The sequence below is a fragment of the Muscardinus avellanarius genome (assembly GCF_963383645.1).
Source record: "Muscardinus avellanarius genome assembly, chromosome: X".
Classification (NCBI taxonomy): domain Eukaryota; kingdom Metazoa; phylum Chordata; class Mammalia; order Rodentia; family Gliridae; genus Muscardinus; species Muscardinus avellanarius.
The window spans coordinates 46,936,737-46,957,983 of record NC_137792.1 but is presented as its reverse complement, the minus strand read 5'-3'; the positions used below and the strand labels follow the sequence as shown (position 1 = coordinate 46,957,983).

The window sequence follows — 21,247 nt, the reverse complement described above, 5'->3', positions numbered from 1 at the left end:
AAACCCAACCAAATGTGCTGGTAAGTGCTTCTAATTTCAGTACTTGGAAGGCTGAGACGGGAGGATCAAGGACAGCCTTAGAAAGTTAGCGAGACCGTCAACAACTTAGCAAGAACCTGTTCCAAAATAAAATAAGACTGAGGATGTAGCTCAGAGGTAGACAGAAGGAGGAGGATGAAGAGGAGGAGGCGGCAGTGGCAGTAGTAATTATCTGGAGTTATTTAGCCTATATCTAGACTGCCTCATAAAACTCAGAAGCCTGAAAGCACTACTGTATGAGATTATGATGTCAGAGATGCCCCTGGGATGACTAAGAGCCATTGAGAAGGGGTCAAACTATGTTTGGTTCCTACAAAATATTTCCTGCTTGCTGGATCTCTCTCTCTCTCTCTCTCTCTCTCTCTCTCTCTCTCTCTCTCTCTCTCCTTCCCTCCCTCCCTCCCTCCCTCCCTTCAGGGCTTTGGATTGATCCCAGGGCTTCACACATACTAGTCAGTCCCACTATCACTGAGCTACATCTTCAGCCCCAGAAGTCTCTTTTCTATTTCTTTTATAGGTCTTCTTCATTGAGTCTATTTGCAATGACCCTGGTGTCATTGCAGAAAACATCAAGGTAAGAAATACTTTCCTTTTTAGTCTGCCTTAGGCTTTGATCTTACCAAAAAAGACCTCTGTAAAATTAAAGGAAGTATTACTCCCTGAGCTTTTTCTCCCACTTTGTATAGGAAATATTCCCTGATCATCCTGGCCCACAACAATACTTTGAAATCAGATAAACCAGACATATATATAGAGCCCTTAGTATTCACCAAGCAACAAGCTTTGCACTCATTAATTTTTTCACAACAAATCTGCATATTAAGGAGCCTTCTTGCATTAGAAGGAGGAAACTGAGGTTTCACAAAGATAAATGAATTGTCAACAATTCTATACAACCAGAAAGAGATAGAAGAGGGATTTGCACCTCAGTCTTGACTATCTGCCTCAAAAAGCCAATGTACTACCTCAAAATTCATATCAGAACCATCACTTCTCTTAGATTCTATCCACGTGGCCTGGAAGTGTATCATTCATTACATTTTGTTGTTTCCTGCTTCATCAAATTGCTAGAACTTGGGAACAGAAGGGACCTTAAAGGTCATCTCCTTCAACCTTCAACCAGATACTGAAAACCTAGCTAGATGTTTATCTGGATTATCTTTTTATACTTGCAATGACAGAAGATTTATTGCCTTCAACAAATACAGCTCAATCAAGCTGAAGTCTGCCTCCCTGTAACTTCCACTCATTGGTCCTATTTTTACCTCTTGGAGCACAGAGCATGTCCAACTCCTCTCTTCTTTCTTCATATACCCGTCTATTCATTTATTAATTTTACAAAAATTCATTGACACCTGTAATGAGCCATTCTGGGCAACAGAGATACAGAAATGGTTACATGGAAGTCCTTCTCTTGAGCTGACAATCTAGTGAGGGAGGCTGACAAGTATATAGACAGAACTCTGAGATCAGGGCTGAGGTGAGCAAACAAGGGAGGCTGGCAGAGCACAGTGATGAGGACCTTGCACATGGGGGTACATCAGGGAAGGCTTTACAATGGAAGAGATGAGCTGCATCTTGAATGCATGGGAATTTTGCCAGTGATGAATGGGAATAAGGAAATAGCATGTACTAAGTATGACATTTTCAGGGAACTGTGAGTAGCTTAGATTGGATCAATAGAAGTGTGGGGAGGAATGGGGGAGCAGTGAGAGATGAATATAAAGAAATAATAAGGGGCTGCCAGGCGTGGTGGTGCACGCTTGTAATCCCCGCAGTTCGGAGGCAGAGACAGGAGGATCGTGCAGGTTTGAAGCCAGCCTCACTGGCTTAAGAGACCCTGTTTCCAAATAAAAATATATAATATAGGTCTGGGAGCGTAGCCTATAGGTAGAAGGGCTTCCAGGAACCCAGTACCACCAAAATAATAATAATAATAATAATAATAATAATAATAATAATAATAATAATAAGGGGCCCAATAATAACAAGCCATGAGCTACCTCTTAAGTTCACACTTGTCCTAAAAAATATGAAGAAATGGTAAAAGGCTTTAGACAGGAGAATTCATGGTCAGGGGTGCATATTAGATATATCTTTCTGGCTGATGGTATGGTAAATACATAAAAATAACATGATTGTAGACAAATCATGATCAGTCTTAAAGCTCTAGTGAGCACAGGCAAGAGATAATAGATATTTACAAGTTATTGAAGAGGATTTGCTGCCTGCTAAGGGAGAAAAGGGCTCATAAAAACAGGTATTTGGGATGACTCCCAGGTTCCCAGGAGTATGCTCAAATGACTGGGTGTGTGAGATGGGAAATTTAAAGACAATGTGCCATATTCTCCTGGTAATGATGCAATATGTGTAAGCCACTGTGACTCCTGGCTACTTTTCAGCACCCATTTTTTTCATCACTATGTCTAAGCCCTCTTATAAATGTTCTCCTTCAGCAATTTGTGTGTTATGGGGCCAAATATAATGTTACAGTTCTTGTTTGGCTCCATAGAGATTGGTAACAGGGAATCACACAGTCCAACAGTCCAGCTTCCCTTCGATTGACCAATTTTGTAGACATTAGCAAGACTCTCCAAGTCTCAATTTTCTCTTTTAAAATGAGTGATATTGTACCCAGTGGTCTGTAAGGGTCCTTTCAAAAGATATTGTCAAAGTATCTATCTCCCAATGTCTCCCTTGGTCCCTCTGTTCTCCTTTCTCCTAGCAAGTGAAACTCAGCAGCCCTGATTATATAGACTGTGACAGAGAGAAGGTTCTGGAAGACTTTCTAAAGAGAATTGAGTGCTATGAGGTCAACTACGAACCCTTGGATGAGGAATTGGACAGGTAAGAGCCCAGCACCTCAAAGTCAAAGTCTGGATCCTTAGCCTGCTTTTGATATCTAAAAAGCAAAATGACCTCCCTCTCTGGGCCTCAACTTTTCTATTTGTAATATTAGGAGTGCAACCTGATAGTCTGTCTTCATGGGCCTCTCCAGCTCTACTTTTCCACAAGGCAGTGACACTTTGATGTGTGTGTGTGTGTGTGTGTGTGTGTGTGTGTGTGTGTGTGTGAGAGAGAGAGAGAGAGAGAGAGAGAGAGAGAGAGAGAGAGATGTTCTTGAGATGACTTAAATAGTGCTTTCCAAAGCAATATGGACACATCAGAACCCTGATCTCTCAGAACAAATGCCTCCTCTCCTGTGGGTATTGCTATTTTTTGTTTGTTTGTTTTGCTGTACTGGGGATGGAACCCAGGGACATTCTACCTCCGAGCTACACCCCAGCCCTATTTTTATTCTTTATCTTGAAACACGGTCTCACTGAGTTGCAAAGGGCCTCACTAAGTAGTGGAGGCTGTCTTTGAACCACGATCCTCCTGTCTCAGCCTCCCAAATGCATGGATTATAAGCATGTGACATCATACCTGGCTTTATTGTTATTATTATTGCAAAAGTGCTGTTCACACATGGAGGATACCGCAGTTTCCAAATGTTCATGTTTTTGCTTTCATTGAAGCCCCATAAAACCCTATAAAGAAGACTGAAGTAGGTCTTATGATCCTAAATATTCAAGGAGAGAAAATTTAGTTTCAGAGAGTTGGAACTACTTTCCTAAGCCCCCACCACTAGGATTCTAACCATATGTTCTAACTCCTTATTATATCTCCTCTTGCAACATTCATGAATTTTATCTATGATTATTATTCAGTTTTGTTATAACTTTAATTGTATACATTTATGGTGTTTGATCAGATTATAATCTGGTACATGTATACAATGTGTAGAAATCAGGCCATGTTTATTTTTGAAAAGATATTTGAAATGACTTATGTGTTAATTGCTTATAAGTACCCTAGCCCTTGATGCATGGCTATTCTTTTCTTTTATTAGAAGTGTGTGTGTGTGTGTGTGTGTGTGTGTGTGTGTGTGTGTGTGTGTGTGTATGGTACTGGGGGTGGATCCCAGGGGCTTTTCTACCTCCAGGCTATACTCCCAGACCTATTTTATACTTTATTTGGAAACAGGGTCTTACTAATTTGCTGAGAGCCTCACTAAGTAGCTGAGGCTGGCTTCGAACCTGTGTGATCTTCCTGTCTCAGCCTCCCAAGAGCTGGGATTACAAGCATGCTCCACCACACCCAGAAGTCTTTTTTTAAGAATTGTATTGGTGCAATATCATTATACATTACAGTGAGATTCAAAATGATACATTCATAATGTATACAATGTTTCCTAGTGTGTTTTCCTCCTTAAACTCTCCCAGGTGAGATTTTAAGTGCAAAATATTCCCCAACCCTTACACCCTTTTGGAATGGTTGAAATGAGACTAGATCCTTGTCACCCACACCCTTTGAGAACCTAGTATGATGTTTAAGGAGGCATTAAGTGGTCATTACTACCATATTAATTTTTAAAAATATTTTTGAGGTTTTGAGGATTGAGCCCAGGGGCATTCGACAAATGAGCTACACCCCCTGCCCTATTTTTTATTATTTAATTTGAAACAGGGTCTCCCTGAGTTGCAGAGGCCTCACTAAGTAGCTGAGGCTGTCTGTGAACCTCGATCTTCCGGTCTCAGCCTCCCGAATGCTGGGATTACAAGCGTGCGCCACCTCGCCCGGCTATTATATGAAGTTTAAGAAGCAATTTTTCAGCTTTACCCAAGTGAACTACTGAGAGATGAGCTTCACTCTTTAGCTGGGAAAACTGAGACACAGATAAAGTCAAAGGCTTACCTGAAGCCATGCAATGAGCCAGCAGCAGAGTATATACTGAAACCCTTATCCCGAAACTTCTAGCCTACTTTTTCCTCTCCCACAACCTTATATCATAATGCGTTGAGAGGCTGTTACAAACTTGTTCACTGGACAAGCACCTAGGTCAAGAGTGCACCTACTTCTCTCACCCAGGTATAAGCTGGAATTGGGCTGTGTATGGTCTGAGGAAAGTGTAACTCAAAATTTCTAGAATTTTCTTGAAGGGTGGGCCTGAAATGAAAGAATGATTTAGAGAAAGCCCCCAGCCCTGGATCTGGACTGTGTCCTTTGCTGGTTGTTTAAAAAAAAATGAATCAGTTTGGGCTTGAAGAAGTCACATCTAGAAGGTCAGCATTACTATCTTTATTTCTTATTTTCATCAACAGACATTTACAACCCATGCATCAGGGGTGCCCAAGGAATCAAAATAGCGAAGAGCTGTCCTCACTCTGATAGAATGTCTAGTTTGTTAGAGAAGACAATGTGCATGCAGTTGATCACGATTTTGGGGATAATAAATTAAGTTGGATGAGGGAACACAGATTAGGGAACCTGGTTCAACTTGGAGGAAGAAGATCTGTAAGAGCTCGATTACCCAATAAATAGAGATTAAACATGTGGTTGGGGTACCAGTGAGGTGGGGGCTTCCAAAAATAAGAAAACTATCTTAAAAGCTTTTACTATTTCATATTACACAAACAGAAAAGGTAACCAAAGTGGAAAATAAAACCAGAATTTTTAGTGCCATCTTATATCATTTGTGTAATTTATAATTTTTAGTTAATTAACTACTTATTTTTGTAATGGGGGTTGAACCCAGAGGCACTCTACCTCCAAGCTATACCTCCAGCCTTATTTTTATTTTGAGGCACAGCCTCACTAAATTGCAGAGGCTGGCCTCAAATCTGCAGTTTTATCTCAATTTCCCAAGTATTGGGATTATAGGCATGTGCTATCATACTCAGTTTTATAATTTTATTTATTTATTTTTTTTTTAACAATTTTTTATTGAACATAAATAGTATACATTTACACTATATTTGGTGCCCTCTCCCCCCCGCCCCCGTTTTCTCTCCCCCTCCCACCAATGGTTGGCCAGGTTAACCATGTCTTATTCATAATTTTACACATGTTCAGGAGATCAGCCAAGCACAGAAGGAGAAGATACACATGTTTCCTCTAATATGCCCAAACTAGAAAACACAAAGGATACCAGTAGGACCCCAGATATTAGAGGGGAAATACTAGCTCAGTTTTATAATTTTTACTTTAAATTATACACAGTGGGGGATGAGCAGGAGCTACTATAATGCTTTTGGTGTTAAGTGCTTCTGAATGATAGATGTAATTATCTCTTCTCTGTATGATAGTCATGAGGATTCATGCATTCCCTTCAAGATGCACAAAAAATATTCAACAAATGCAAGTTCCACATGGGAGGATGGAACATGGATCATAGGGTTGGGTATAATGAGTGTGGTGCAGATCAAGTGAGAGTATTTCTGAAAGCAAACCCTGTCACAGCTTTACCTGTCTTGGGCTAGTGCAGCTCTTTCCATTCACTTGGTTTTCATACTGCACACCCAAGGTTGCTGGTACCACTCCAATGTTCCAGCCTCCCATATCTCTTCCCAGGGATATCTCTGAACTCTTTACTACCTGACAAGGGTTAATGGCTGATGGACTAGAGGCCTTGGGGGGTTATGCTACATGGTTCTAGTCTTCTGACACATCCATATCCCAACTTAACTCCCAGATACTCCACATACAGGTGTTTGAACAGATTGATTTATCACTCAGTATATAGTTACTAGCTCAGCACAGAACTGAGAAGACAACAAGGAACTGGGAGCAAGGGCCACAAGTTCCCCAGTGATGTCATGGACCACTTCTATGTCCCCTACTTAATGAGAGGACCCATCAGTGGGGTACTTGGCATACCTTCTAGTGAGTATTTGTGAAATGAATGTTGAAAATTGATCAATATGTTTCCATGTATATATCCCTGATTGGCCTAAGAGTTCCCAAAAGACAGATGCTGTGTGTTCTAAGCACAATGCCTAGACTAGAGAAGGGTGTTTGTGGATCGCCTGGCAAACAGGGAAAGAACACAAGCCAACCCCCTATCTGAGTGAGGAGATATACACATGCTCAGGCCCATGCACACACAGACACAATCTGGTGCTAGCTACCTGTAGAGTGTTAAGTACATTATATCATGGTGGAGTTTCAAAGAGAAGAAAAATCCAAAAGGTCAGGGAAGTGCACAAAACAGAAACTGCCAATCAATGAAACATTGAGACAGCAAGGAAGAGAGGATCACTGTGTCTCTGCATATGACAAGAGTTTGAAGCTCAGGGAGAGAATCCCAGCTGCCTGCATTGTGACATGTCAAGGTGACAAGACAGCCTGGGGATATGGGAGCAGGCAATGAGCTCTGTGGGATGCTCAGGAACTAAGTCTCTAGGATGGATATCTAGAAAAGGGACAGACATGGTATCTTATTAGCTGAATTGTGGAAGAGTCTTAAAAGCAGGGTGTTTGTTTGGGGGTTCCTCTTGGAATCAACCCTCCTGACCATCATCCCCTGAGCGGCCCTTGTTTCCGCTTGTATCTGGCGCAGCCACCTGTCCTACATCAAGATCTTTGACGTGGGCACACGCTACATGGTAAACCGAGTGCAGGACCATATCCAGAGCCGCACTGTCTACTACCTCATGAACATCCATGTCACACCCCGCTCCATCTACCTGTGCCGGCATGGCGAGAGTGAACTCAACCTCAGAGGCCGCATCGGCGGTGACTCTGGCCTCTCTGCTCGGGGCAAGCAGGTAGGGAGGGACACACGCACTCAGGTGGGCTGGCCAAGATGGCCCCATGGTATTGCTACTGCATGTACACCAAAGAGGGGTATCCAGTGATAGGTTAGGAGCAGACTCTGGTCTACACCACCAGACACTCAGTCTTCAACTCAGCCAGTCAGATGCTCCTTCATGTCCAACCACTTGGTCCTGGTCCTCTAGACCTGCCCAAACCTGGCTGCTTCTGCAGCCCCGTCACAGTGATCATCCTGTGCCCCCACTGATGTGTCCTCTCATCATCCTCACGACTCTGGGCCTTTGCTCCTGTCCAGCTGGCTGCCCTCCTCTGACCCCGGTCAGCTGGTGGCCACCAAGTGCACAGGCAGCTGCCCTGGAGCCCCCTCTTGAATCCCTCACCTCAGGGCTGATACTCATCCCCACTCTGCCTCCTCGACAGACACAAGAGTCACATTGTCAGCATTTGCCTAGCCCCTCACCGCATCTTCCTGTCTTCTCTGCTTCCTCCCAGCAACCAGCTCCTGCTCCAAATCTGGTCCAGGAAGCTCTCCCCACCCGCCCCTCCTACTAGACAGGAGCCTGGACTCCTGTCCAGCCTCCACCTCTCCCCATGTCTTTCCATCTCTGCTACTCACAGGGCAAGAGTCTTTTCCCCCACAGTGACCTGTACCTTCTGGATGCTGGCCACATAAAGGGACACATGTCCCCAGCATCTGGCCCTGTGCCTGGGCTTGTTAGCACAGGTAATGGTCACTGGAGGATGGCCGGGGATGGGACAAGTGGTAAGTGGATTGCTGCAGGGACACTCATTGTCGCTATTGACATTTATTGGACACCTGTGCACAGTCCCGGTACCATCTGCTTGCACACGTGTGGCCTCGTTCCGTCTTCACCACAGCTACATGGGAGGCATTACCATCACTGGTTTATGGGATAAGGAAGCTGCAGCCCAGAGAGGTGCCAAAAGTATTCCCGGGTCACACTGCGACACAGGACAGAGTGAGGGCTGGATCCCCGTCCCTTGGTGCTGGATGGCGGGGGGGGTGTTCCAGGTCTAAACCTCAGGGCTGTTCTCTGTTGCCTCCCCTTGAGGAAGCTCTGATCTGGCTCCCACTTCTGCTCCTCCCAGCTCATGGGCACAGTACAACTAGACTTGATTTAAAAGCACTCTTCTATCAATTGTCACCCCATTACTGAGGCTGTCACTCACACAGCACTTACTGTGTACCAGAAAGCAATGTGAGTGCTCTTCATTCACCATCCGAACTGACACAGAAATCAGGCCTGAGATGTGAATGTTGCTTGCATCTTACAGGCAGTGTACATGGCCAAAGAGTAGCAGGGATGTGTCTGTGCGCACACAGGAACAGCATAAAGTGGCTGGGAGTGGGGATTAATCCTAGTCTTTTACCTCCCAGTCAAGAACTCCTTCTGCCAGAGTACACTGACTACCCACTCGTGTCCATAATTACATGTACATATAACATGCCTATATTTGCTGTTTAAATGTGTACCTGCATGTATTTGACAGAGGTCCCTAGCTTATAAGATCTTTGATGTATACCACACCCATACACAGGAGGGAGCTAATCCCTAGCTCCTCTGGGCTCCCACAACTCTTGGTGCTTCCACTTGTTTCTGTTATTGTTTCCCTCCCTGGACCAGCTGAGTCTTGAGAACAAGGCCTAAGGGTGTCCCAGTGGTCTCCCTGCAGCATGGGATTGGAGGAGGGGAGGTGTGAACATAAATTGTTTATGTGATTGATTATCCACAAACACGTATTCAGGGCACCTGGAAGTTCAGGATGGTGTCAGAAATGAAAGGAGAGGACAATAAACTTTGGGTGAGATCTCTATATTTGTACTCTCATCCAAGGCTCCAGAAATGTTTGAGATGGGCCTGTTTGAACGAATGAATAGCTTAGTGGAGATAAGATATCAACATACAAGCACACATATACTTCTCTATTTCCTTGACCTTTAATCACATGGAAAAGAGTATATGATCTTTTGCTTTTTGCTTTTAATTTTTTACACTCTATAGTTGTACATATTATTTGGTAAATTTGGTGTTTTAATCCAGGTATACATTGTATATATGTTGTGTATTTATCAGTCACCTCATGCATTTATCATTTCTTTGTGGTGAGAGCATTCAAAATCTCTCCTAGCTATTTTGGAATATACAGCATCTTATTTTAACTAAGTTTACCTTATTGTACACTAAAATACCAGAATTTATTTCTCCAGTCTATCTGTAACTTTATACATATCGATCACCTTTTCCACATCCCCTTCCCCAACTTCCATTTTTATAAATTTGAAAGTATTTATTTATCTGATTTTGGCTGTGCAGTTGAACTCAGAGATATTCTACCTCTGAGCTACACCCCCAGCTCTTCTTATATTTCAGTTTGAAACAGGATCTTGCTAAGTTGTTAAGGCCAGCCTTGGACTTGTGGTCCTCCTGTCTCTGCCACCCAAGTGCTGAGATTATAAGTGTCACCATCATGCCCAGCAAATAAGAAAATTTGAACTCTATTCTTGCTTGTTCGTCACCACTCCACAATTTGTGTCAGGTTTGAGTGTGTTCTCATGGCTCCCTTATTCTTTCCTTACTTCTATTTTTCCCTTCCCTCCTCCTTTGAATCCTACACGCTAGTATGCATATGCCCTGGCCAACTTCATTCAGTCCCAGGATATCAGCTCCCTAAAGGTGTGGACCAGCCACATGAAGAGGACCATCCAGACAGCTGAGGCCCTTGGAGTCCCCTATGAGCAGTGGAAGGCCCTGAATGAAATCGATGCGGTGAGATGGAAGGGGTGAATCTTCTGGCAGGTGGTGGGCTTGAGTCTGATCTTATCCTCCGAGTTGCCTGTACGCCAACCTCATGGAAAACCAAATTAATTCAGCTTTAATGGATACACATGCCACAAACACATTGAGACCACACATGGAGATACATGCCACAGAAATACCCACAGAGGCACATTCTCAGATGCCCAGATACCCTATATAGACACACACACATGACACACTCACAGATATATTACATATACTGAGACACATGTATGTAAGTATAAAGTCCTTAAACATACAATAATCATGTTGTACAAACACTTGCAGGCAAAATTACAAATCTTTAATCCTACATATTTTAATTTTTGATACTGAGGATTGATCTCAGGAGAGCTCTACCACTGTACTACCTCCCCAGACTTTTTATATTTTATTTTAAGATAAGGTATTGCTAAGTTTAAAAGTGTGGGCTCAAACATGCTATCTTCCTACCTCTTCCTCCCGAGTAGCTGAAGTTACAGGTGTGCACCACTGGGCCCAGAATGCCTACATATTTATAAAAAATACATACTTATACATATAATGTATACCTATGGACCTACTGAGGCAATCATAGAAAACACTATACACTCAACCTGAACATGCCCATCCACACTCACTTGCTCTCACACCCCCAGAGCCTCATACCTCTTGAACACACATACATACAGATAACCTCTCACAGACAATAGGAACAATTCCATAGCCTTTTTTTACAGAGATCCAGGCATTCCTGTTCTACTGTTCTATAATAATTGATCTCAGGACTGTGGCAAAGGCCTTACGGATTTTACCAGGTGAATAGTTTTAACACCAAATACTTTTTCATAGGGTGTCTGTGAGGAAATGACCTATGAAGAAATCCAGGAACATTACCCTGAGGAATTTGCCCTACGAGACCAGGATAAATATCGTTACCGCTATCCCAAGGGAGAGGTAAGGTTTGGAGGAGTGAACTAACTCCCAGGACTCCTCCCAGTGTCTTCATTCCAATTGCCAGGATTCCACAGTTTCCTAAACAGCTTTAGAAACATGGCAAAGCATATTTTGCAACAGGTGCCATCACACAAGGCACATCAATTTTTGGCCCTTGGCTGTCTCAGATCCTTGGCAATAAGGAACCGATTACTCTTATTTAAAAACTACATATTTGCCTGCTGATACTCTTTCTAGTCACTTTTACCCCACACCTTGTCTGTAGTATCCCCTCATTGGAGAAACTTGAAATAGTTCAACATACTTTAATTTCATGACATTTTACTGCCAACTTGCCTAAAGTCCTAGCCACTACTGGCAGTTGGCATCATCTCAAGGGATAATGGGTGCTACTTAAAAATCAAATTATTTGCCACCAAATGATCCATCATTTCCCTATTCCCATATGAGATGAATGCTCATTGCTTTCATTCCAGTCCCTACTTAGCTATTTCTGCATTTTAAAACATATATTAATCATTCTCCATTTCTTTGAAAAAATTTTCTGTAGTACTGGAATTTGGACCCAGGAGCATTCTACCTCTGAGCTACACCTCCAGCCCTATTTTTTTTTAATTTTGAAGCAAAGGATCACTAGGTTGTGAAGTGCCTCACTAACTAGCTGAGGCTGGCTGAGGACCTGTGATCCTCCTGCCTCCCAAGTACTTGGATTACAAGTGTGCGCCACCATGCCCAGCCATTCTCCATTTCTCATACAAACTCTTGTGAACAATTATCAGAAAAGCACGACATCTAGGAAGAAAAAACTAGATATTCTGTTCAGGTACAAAATATTTTCAGGTTTTTATCTTCACCCTCAGAAATGACATGCCAGGTTTGTGCTCATTTTCCTTTATATATATTTGAGGCTATGCTATTAGACGCATACAAGTCAGGCATGGTGGCACACACTTGTAATCCCAGCATCCAGGAGGCTGAGACCAGAGGATCGTGGTTCGTGGACAGTGTCAGCTCCTTAGTGAGGCCCTTTGCAACTCAGTGAGACCCTGTTTCAAAATTTAAAAAAAAGGACTAAAAAATAGGGCTGGGAGTGTAGCTCAAAGATACTTTACCCCTGGGTTCCATCCCCGGTACCAAAAAAAAAAAAAAAAAAAAAAAAAAAAAAAAAAAAAAGGAAGCATACAAGTTTAAAGTGATTATATTTTCTTCATGAATTGTACATTTTATTACAAAGTAATCAAGTCTATTTTCTCCTAATAATGTTGGTTGCCTAAAAGTATGTTTATTTAATATTGATATAGCTATACAAGATTTTTTCTGATAACTATTTGCCTAGTCCATCTTTATTTACTTTCAAATTTCCTCTCTCTCTTTCTGTATGTGTGTATATACATGTATATGCACAAACAATGTGTGTATGTGTGTGTTTGTGTATATATATATATATATCTATATATATATGTATTACTGAGGAGTGAACTCAGGGGCATTCTATCTCTGAGATACAACACCAAACCTATTTTATTTTTCATTTCTTTTTTAATTTTTTTTATTTTTAAATTTGTTTTTTTTTAATTTTTTATTGGTGCACTGTATTCATACATCATAGTGGGATACAAACTTTTGTAGATATACATGCACACATCGCCCAGTCAGCCCCTACCCGATCCCCACCCCATTCTCTCCCCATCCCTTCTTTCCATGCTTGGCTTAGTGGTTGACATCTAGTATTATAGCAATTTATCCAAAATTAAAAATGATAATCTCACATAACAGTTTCATTTGTCTGATACCAAGCTTTTGATGACTTAAAGATAACATTTCAATATTTCTTTTTACTTTCTTTCTTACCAGAGAATATTTTTTTCTATTTTTTAGGTGAAACTATCATATATTTATATATTTATTTTTCAGAAAAAAATCTATCCTAATATGGAATATAGACTCTAGATACCCAAAACAATCTTGAAAAAGAACAAAGCTAGAAGATATATATTTTGTGATTTCAAACCATATAAAGCTACAATAATTGAAACAGTGTAGTACTATTCTAAAGGCAGATATATAAATCATTGGAGTTAAATAAAAGCCTAGAGCTAAATTCTTCCCTATATTGTCAAGTTATTTTTGACAAGGTTTCCACGAACATTTGGTGGTAGAAATAATAATATTTTAACTAAATATTGTTGAAACCTAATAATTACATGGAAAAGAATAAAGTTGGACCTTTACCTAATCCCATATACAAATATTAACTCAAAATAGATAAAAGACCTAAATATAAATCTTTTTTTTTCTTTTTTTTAATTTTTAATTGGTGCACTGTATTCATACATCATAGTGGGATACATACTTTTGTAGACATACATGCACACATTGCCCAGTCAGCCCCCACCCGATCCCCACCCCATTCTCTCCCTATCCCTCCCTCCCATGCTTGGCTTAGTGATTGACACCTAATATTATAGCAATTTATCAAAAATTAAAAATGATAATCTCACATAACAGTTTCATTTGTCTGATACCAAGCTTTGGATGACTTAAAGATAACATTTCAATATTTCTTTTTGCTTTCTTTCTTACCAGAGAATATATTTTTCTATTTTTTAGGTGAAACTATCATATATTTATATATTTATTTTTCAGAAAAAAAAGCTATCCTAATATGGAATATGGACTCTAGGTACCCACAACGATCTTGAAAAAGAACAAAGCTAGAAGATATATATTTTCTGATTTCAAACCATATAAAGCTACAATAATTGAAACAGTGTAGTACTATTCTAAAGGCAGATATATAAACCATTGGAGTTAAATAAAAGCCTAGAGCTAAATTCTTCCCTATAATGTCAAGTTATTTTTGACAAGGTTTCCACGAACATTTGGTGGTGGGAATAATAATCTTTTAACTAAATATTGTTGAAAAATAATAATTACATGGAAAAAAATAAAATTGGACCCTTACCTAATCCCATATACAAATATTAACTCAAAATAGATAAAAGACCTAAATATAAATCTTAAGACTATAAACTTTTAGGAGAAAATCTGGGTCATAAAACCTCACAACACTGAAATTGGCAGTGATTTCTTGGATATGATTTCAATGGCACAGGCAACAGAAGAGTAAACAAACTCCCTAAAAAATAAAAAAAATATTGTATATCCAAAGACAATGTAAACAGAGTTAACAGTTACTAATAGAATGGGATAAAATATTTCCAAATGCTATATCTGAAGGTATATTAATATTCCAACTAGAAATCCTAAAAATTAACAACAATAAAGGCAAACAATACCATTTAGAGATAGGTAAAAGACTAACATAAGTAATGAATCTCCACAGATAACCAATCTTAGTTGACTGTTGGATGGAAACTCTTGTTTCTCTGGTTCTGGTGTGTGTTACCTATTTCTTCTTTGTAGTTAATCTCGTTGGGTATTTTCTCTAGTGCTGGTTTTGAAGACATAAATTCCTTCAGTTTCTGTTTGTCATGGAAGCTTCTTATTTCTCCATCTAATCTGATAGAAAGTTTTGCTTGGTAGGAAATTTTTGGCTGGAAGTTGTTTTCTTTCAGAGTTTGAAATATGTTACTCCAAGCCCTTCTGGCTCTCATGACTTGGTTTGGGAAGTCTGGAGTGATTCTAATTGGTTTGCCTCTGAATGTCACTTGGCCCTTTGTTTTTGTTGCCTTTAAGATTCTCTGCTTGGCTTCCACATTGGTCATTTTGACAATTATGTGGCGTGGGGATCCTCTTCTCCGATCCTGTCTAAAGGGAGTTCTATAAGTTTCCTGGACCTGTGTATCAACCTCTTGCTCTATGTTTGGAAAATTTTCTGCTATTACTTCCTTGAAGAGATTGTTGATCCCTTTGGTTTCACTTTCTTTTCCCTCCTCTATTCCAATCATTCTTAGGTTAGCTCTCTTAAAATGGGCCCATATTTCTTCAATATCAGATTCCTGCTGTCGGATATTTTTTCCTAGATTAGAAACTATGCGTTCATTTTTGGATTGCTCATCTTCTAAGAGCGAGATTCTGTTCTCCATGTGTTCTAATCGGTTGTTTGTGCTTTGAATTGAGGCCTTTACTTCATTAATTGCATCCTTTATCTCTTTTTGGCTCTCTCTGAGTTCTTTTCGAAGCACCTCTATTATTTCTACAGTTATTTTCCTGATTTGATCTTCTAGAAATCTCTGATTTTCTGTTTTATCGGGTTCTGATGTTGTGGGGTTGTGGGCATTTATTGCTCCAGTATTATTCCTCTTTCCCATGATTTCGGAAGTTTGTGCCTTCTCTGGGTTCTTCCCTTGGGTCACTATGACTTCACTTCAGGTGTTCTGGATCTCGAGTATGTAGTATCTCAGACCCCACTACTCTTTTACTGGGTTGTATCACAGAGTCTCCGACCCAGAGAGTCGATAGAGGCTGCTTTAGACTGTGGGGGGTGCCAGGTTGCACGTTCTCCTATGGTGTGGTATCTCTCCCACCGCCACTCCCCTACTGGGTGAAGTCCCAGGGAGGACAGTACTGGGATTTCTCCTCTGTGGCCCACAATTTGACTCACTGTTCTTGAGTACGCAGATGTAGCTGTACTGGATTCGGTGAATTCTCTGCTGCTGCCGCCGGTGACAATATGGCGCCGCTGCCACGCCCTCGGCCGTGAGGCTGGCGTATTTCTTCTTGGTTTTGATTTCCACTCTGAATCCCTGCGGCGTGTGCTGAGCTTAGCCACTGGGAGCTTTAGATTTTACCTGCGGCGAGAAATCCCGCCTGGCTGTTCCGCAGCGGCTCACCTCGGCTTGCTGTAGCCGTCCGGTGAATTTGCCGCTGCCGCCAGCAGTATGGCACTGCTGCCGCGTCCTTGGGTGTGAGGCCGGTTATCTCCTCTGTGGCTCTGAGCTCTGTTCTCAGTCCGCTTTCTCTCTGGAGCCTGGTGATTTTTTTGTTTCTCTGGTGATGGTGTTTTCTGGCTATGAAAGGCGCTGATTTTGTGGTAATGGAGATTGGTTGTTAGCGGGGCACTTAAGCCCCGCTTTTCTCGGTCGCCATCTTCCCGGAAGTTCTTATTTTTCATTTCGAAACAGTGTCTCACTAAGCTGCAGAGGATCTTGCTAAGTTTCTGAGACTGGTTGTGAACCTTCAATCCTTCTATCTCAGTCTCCCAAATACTAGGATTATAGACATGCACCACCATGCCTAGCTTCTCTCTATATGTTTGTTTTGTTTTGTGTCGCTTGTAAACAGCTTATAGTTGGATTTTGTTCTTAATCTATAATGTCTTTTTATTTCTTATTTGTTTTAGTTTCTTCTTTATACTTTTATTGTTGCATTATTGTCTAACATCATAATGTAGTTCAAAGTGATAGTGACATCAACATGCACACAGCACTTGATGGGCTGGCAGCGGCATTCTCACTTATGCACATAATGTCAGTGGAAGTGTTTCCTTCCTTAATCCCCCCCCCAGACACCCCTTCCCCTAGACCAACTTCATTGCTCCACTGGAGTTTCTCCTCCATTATCTAAAGTCCCTCATAGATCCAGATTACTCTCTAGTTTCCACATATGAGAGAATATGTATGACCCTTCACTTTCTGTGACTGACTAATCTCATTTAACAGAATATTCTCCAGGTCCATCCATTTTCCTGCAACTGAAATCATTTTGTTTTTCTTAATTGCTGAGTAGATTCCATTACGTGTATATCCCATAATTTTATAATACATTCATCTGTTGATAGACACCTAGCTTGGTCCCACAATTTGGCTATTATGAATTGTGTTTCTATTAAATACATATTACTATGATAATCTGATTTCAGTCTCTTTAGAAAGATAAACAGGAATGGTACACTCGCATCATATATTGGATCCATTTACAGTTTTCTGAGGAATCTCCACACTGATCTCCATAGTGGCTGTACTAATTTGTGATTCCACCAGTGTTTAAGAGTTCCTACTTCCCCGCATCCTCACCAGCATTAATTGTTGTTTAACTTCTTGATGATTGCCATTCTATATTGGGTTAGAGGGAATCTCAGTGTATTTTTTATTTGCATCTCCCTAATTACTAAAGATGGTGAGCATTTTTCATATATTTATTGGAAATTTGTATTTCCTCTTTTGTGCAGTATCTATTTAGTATACTTGCCCATTTTTTTTTTTTTTTTTGTGGTACCAGAGGTGGAACCCAGGGGCTTTTCTTCCTCTGGGCTATACTCTCAGACCTATTTTATACTTTATTTGGAAACAGGGTCTCACTAAGTTGCTGAGAGCCTCACTAAGTAGCTGAGGCTGGCATTGACCCTGAGTGATCCTCCTGTCTCAGTCTTCCAAGCGCTGGGATTACAAGTGTGGGCAACCATGCCCAGCTTGATTGTTTTTTTGTGTGTGTTGTCTTTTAATTACTTTGTATATTCTAGATATTAGTCCTTTGTCAGATAATATCTAACAAAGATTTCTTTCAATAAGCAGACACCTTTTAGTTTAATATCATCCCATTCATTAATTCTTATTCTAATTTCTTGAACTTTGGGGATCTTATTGAGAAAGTTTCTACCTGTTCCTATATGTTGTAATATTGGATCTATGCCCTTCTCTAGTAATTTCAAAGTCTCTGGTCTAATTTCTAGGTCTTTGATCCACTTCAAATTGACTCTTGTGCTGAGTGAGAGGTAGGGATTTAATTACATTTTTCTACAAACAGATAACCAGTTTTCCCAGCACTATTCATTGAAAAAGCTGTCTTTTCTCCAACATATTTTTTGTGCCTTTGCAAAAAAACAATTGGCTGGAAGTATGTAGATGTGTTTCTGTTTCTTCTATTCTGTTCCATTGGTTTATGTATCTGTTTTTGTGCCAATATCATGGTGTTTTCATTACGCTAGCTCTATAGTATAATTTGAAGTTAGAAATACTGGTGCCTTCTGTATGGTTCTTATTGCTGAGAATTTTTTTAGCTATTCTGTATCTTTTGTTTTTCCATATGAATTTAGAACTAATTTTTCTAGGTCTGAGAAGAATTACATTGGCATTTTATAGGGATTGGGAGAATTCCCCTTAAAATATGGAACAAGAAAAGGATGTCCATAATCACTATTCCTTTTTAATATAGTACTTGAGACTCTATCCAGAGCAATAAAGCAAGAGAAGAAAATCAAAGGAATACAAATAGGAAAAGAACTGACATTATCTCTATTTGCAGATGACATGATCTTATACTTAGAAGACCCAAAAACTCAACCAATCTACAAAAATCAGTAGCTTTTCTATGTCAATCATGAATCCACTAAAAAAGATACCCAGAAAATAATTCCATTCACAATAATCTCAGAAAACAATAAATACCTTGGAATAAATCTAACCAAAGAGGTCAAAGATCTCTACAATGAAAGTTATAAAAAAAAAAAAAGAAATTAAAGATCTTAGAACGTGGAAAGATATCATATACTCTTGCATAGACAAAATAAATATTATCAAAATGGCCCTTCTAAAATATGTCTTTTGAATAGTAAGTTTTGTACATTTACTTTTATTGTAGTTACTGATTTTTTTTTGTGGTACTGGGGATGGAACTCAGGGACATTCTACCTTCAAGCTCCACCCCCAGCCCTATTTTATTCTTTTTACTTTGAAACAAGGTCTCAGTAGGTTGTGGAAGGCCTCACTAAGTAGCTGAGACTAGACACAAATTTGTGATCCTCCTGTCTTAGCCTCTACAAGTACTGGCATTTCAAGCGTGCACCACCACACCCGCCTTTAGTTTTAAAGTTTACTTCTGTTATCTTGAGCTCTCTATGTAGTTCCATTTCCTCTTGTCCTGTTTTTTAGCTTACCCTGAATATTTTTTAATTTTTAATTTTCTTACAGAACTGGGATTGAACTGAGGGGCATTCTACCTCTGAGCTACACCCTCAACCGTATTTTTTATTCTTTATTTTGAAACAGGGTCTCACTAAGAAGTTGTGGAGGGTCTCACTAAATAACTGAGGCTGGCCATAAACCTGCAATCTTCCTGTCTCGGCCTCCCAAGTACTAGGATTACAAGCGTGTGCCACCACACCCGGTTTGAACATTTTTAAAAATGTTTCATCGTGATTCTTTTTATTCTTGTAGATATCCCACTAAGAGTGTGAGGTCAAAATATTGTACTTTAAAATCTCTCAAAATGATGTGTTGTTAGGCAACCAGTTTAAACACTTAACATTTTAATATGCATGAATAACAAAATATAAAATCAAGATCTCCACTATGCCCCCGAAATAATAGAAGAACTTTAAAACTCTGGGTACTTAGTCTAATAATTTACATGTTGTTTTGTATTTTAGTTAAACATTGGTTTTAACCTCTGAATGAATTATTACTGTTTTAATGTTCTTTTTCTTATTACTACATATTGTGAATATTTCCTTAGATTTAACTACATGTTTGCCAATTCCTTTGATAATTCTTGCTCCTTGCATCTTAAATCTGCTAAGTTTATTTTCCATCTTCCGTTAGAAATTTCTTAGTGGGAAACTGTTAGTAATAAACTCATCCTGCAGGGCGTGGTGGCGCACGCTTGTAATCCCCACCCTTGGGAGGCAGAGACAGGAGGATCGTGCAGGTTCGAAGCCAGCCGCGCGCGCTGGCTTAGGAGACCCTGTTTCCAAATAAAATATAAAATAGGTCTGGGAGTGTAGCCCGGAGGTAGAAGGGCTTCCAGGAACCCCAGTACCACCAAAAATAATAATAAAATAATAAACTCATCCTTATTTTTTACTAAAACTGTCTGGAGTCTCTTCAATCCCAGGTGATACTTTGGGTTTATAACTCTAGACTGACAGTTGTTTTTTCAGCACTTTAATGATATTAGCCAGATTAGCTTCTGGCTTCTACTAATAGCTAATAAATTTATTCAGTTTAATATCTGTTCCTTCTCTCTCCTGTTACTTCTAAAATTTATATATTGTGTTGCCTTTCAGTTTACTCTTATATGTTTAGATATTAATTTCTTTCCATTTACCCTGCTTAAGATTAGTTGGACTTTTTGACTATGAGAAATGGAATTTTCATAAATTCTGGAAAATTCTGACATTGTATCTTTAAAAATTCTTCTCTCAAATTCTATTGTATCTTTATGGAAATATAATTATATATGTGTTTATCCTGCCTTTATCTTTCACATTACCTAACTTTTCCTTCCTATTTTCTCCTTTGTATTTCATTTTGAGTAATTTCTCCAGCTTTCTCTTCCAAATCACTGTTCAAGTTATATCTAATATGCTGTCTATCCCTTCTGTTTAGTTTTATTCCCCCTTTATCCCTCCTTTTTTCATAACTGGGAATTGAAGCCAAGATTGCTATATGTATCACTGAGCTCTATTCCAGACCATTTTCTTTGTGGTACTGGGTGTGGAACCCAGGGGCTTTTCTACCTCCAGGCTCTACTCCCAGATCTATTTTATACTTTATTTGGAAACAGGGTGTCACTAAGTTGCTGAGAGCCTCACTAAGTAGCTGAGGTGGGCTTCAAACCTGTGTGATCCTCTTGTCTCAGCCTCCCATGTGCTGGGATTACAAGTCTGTGCCACCACGCCTGGCTTTTTATTTATTTTTTTTTTTGAGACAGAACCTTACTAAGTTGTTGAAACTCACCTCAAACTTGCAGTCCCTCTGTCTCAGCCTTCCAGATAGCTAGGATTACAGGCATGCACCATCATGCCTGGTTAGTTTTCTATTTTCGTTAATATATATTTCATTTCTGAAATTTGATTTATTTTGAAATCTGCACCATATATCAGACAGCATCTTGTTTATTTCTTATATTTTGTTGCATATTTTATTTCTTTAAAAATTTCAAACATAGTCAGGCGT

At 40.0% G+C, this 21,247-nt stretch overlaps 1 protein-coding gene across 3 annotated transcripts in view; it reads left to right on the top strand.

Moving 5' to 3' along the window:
* Positions 1 to 21,247, top strand: part of PFKFB1 (6-phosphofructo-2-kinase/fructose-2,6-biphosphatase 1) — a gene marked incomplete at both ends in the record, with an annotated part of 49,004 nt that overhangs the window by 22,366 nt on the left and 5,391 nt on the right. For 2 of the 3 annotated variants that reach the window (XM_080719192.1, XM_080719194.1), the window contains 5 exons: positions 557 to 613; positions 2,765 to 2,886; positions 7,421 to 7,628; positions 10,278 to 10,424; positions 11,286 to 11,390. In XM_080719192.1, coding sequence (XP_080575318.1) covers positions 557 to 613; positions 2,765 to 2,886; positions 7,421 to 7,628; positions 10,278 to 10,424; positions 11,286 to 11,390 — 639 coding nt within the window. Of the gene's footprint in view, positions 1 to 556; positions 614 to 2,764; positions 2,887 to 7,387; positions 7,629 to 10,277; positions 10,425 to 11,285; positions 11,391 to 21,247 lie in introns of all 3 variants that reach the window. The other variant, XM_080719193.1, reaches the window with a different exon arrangement.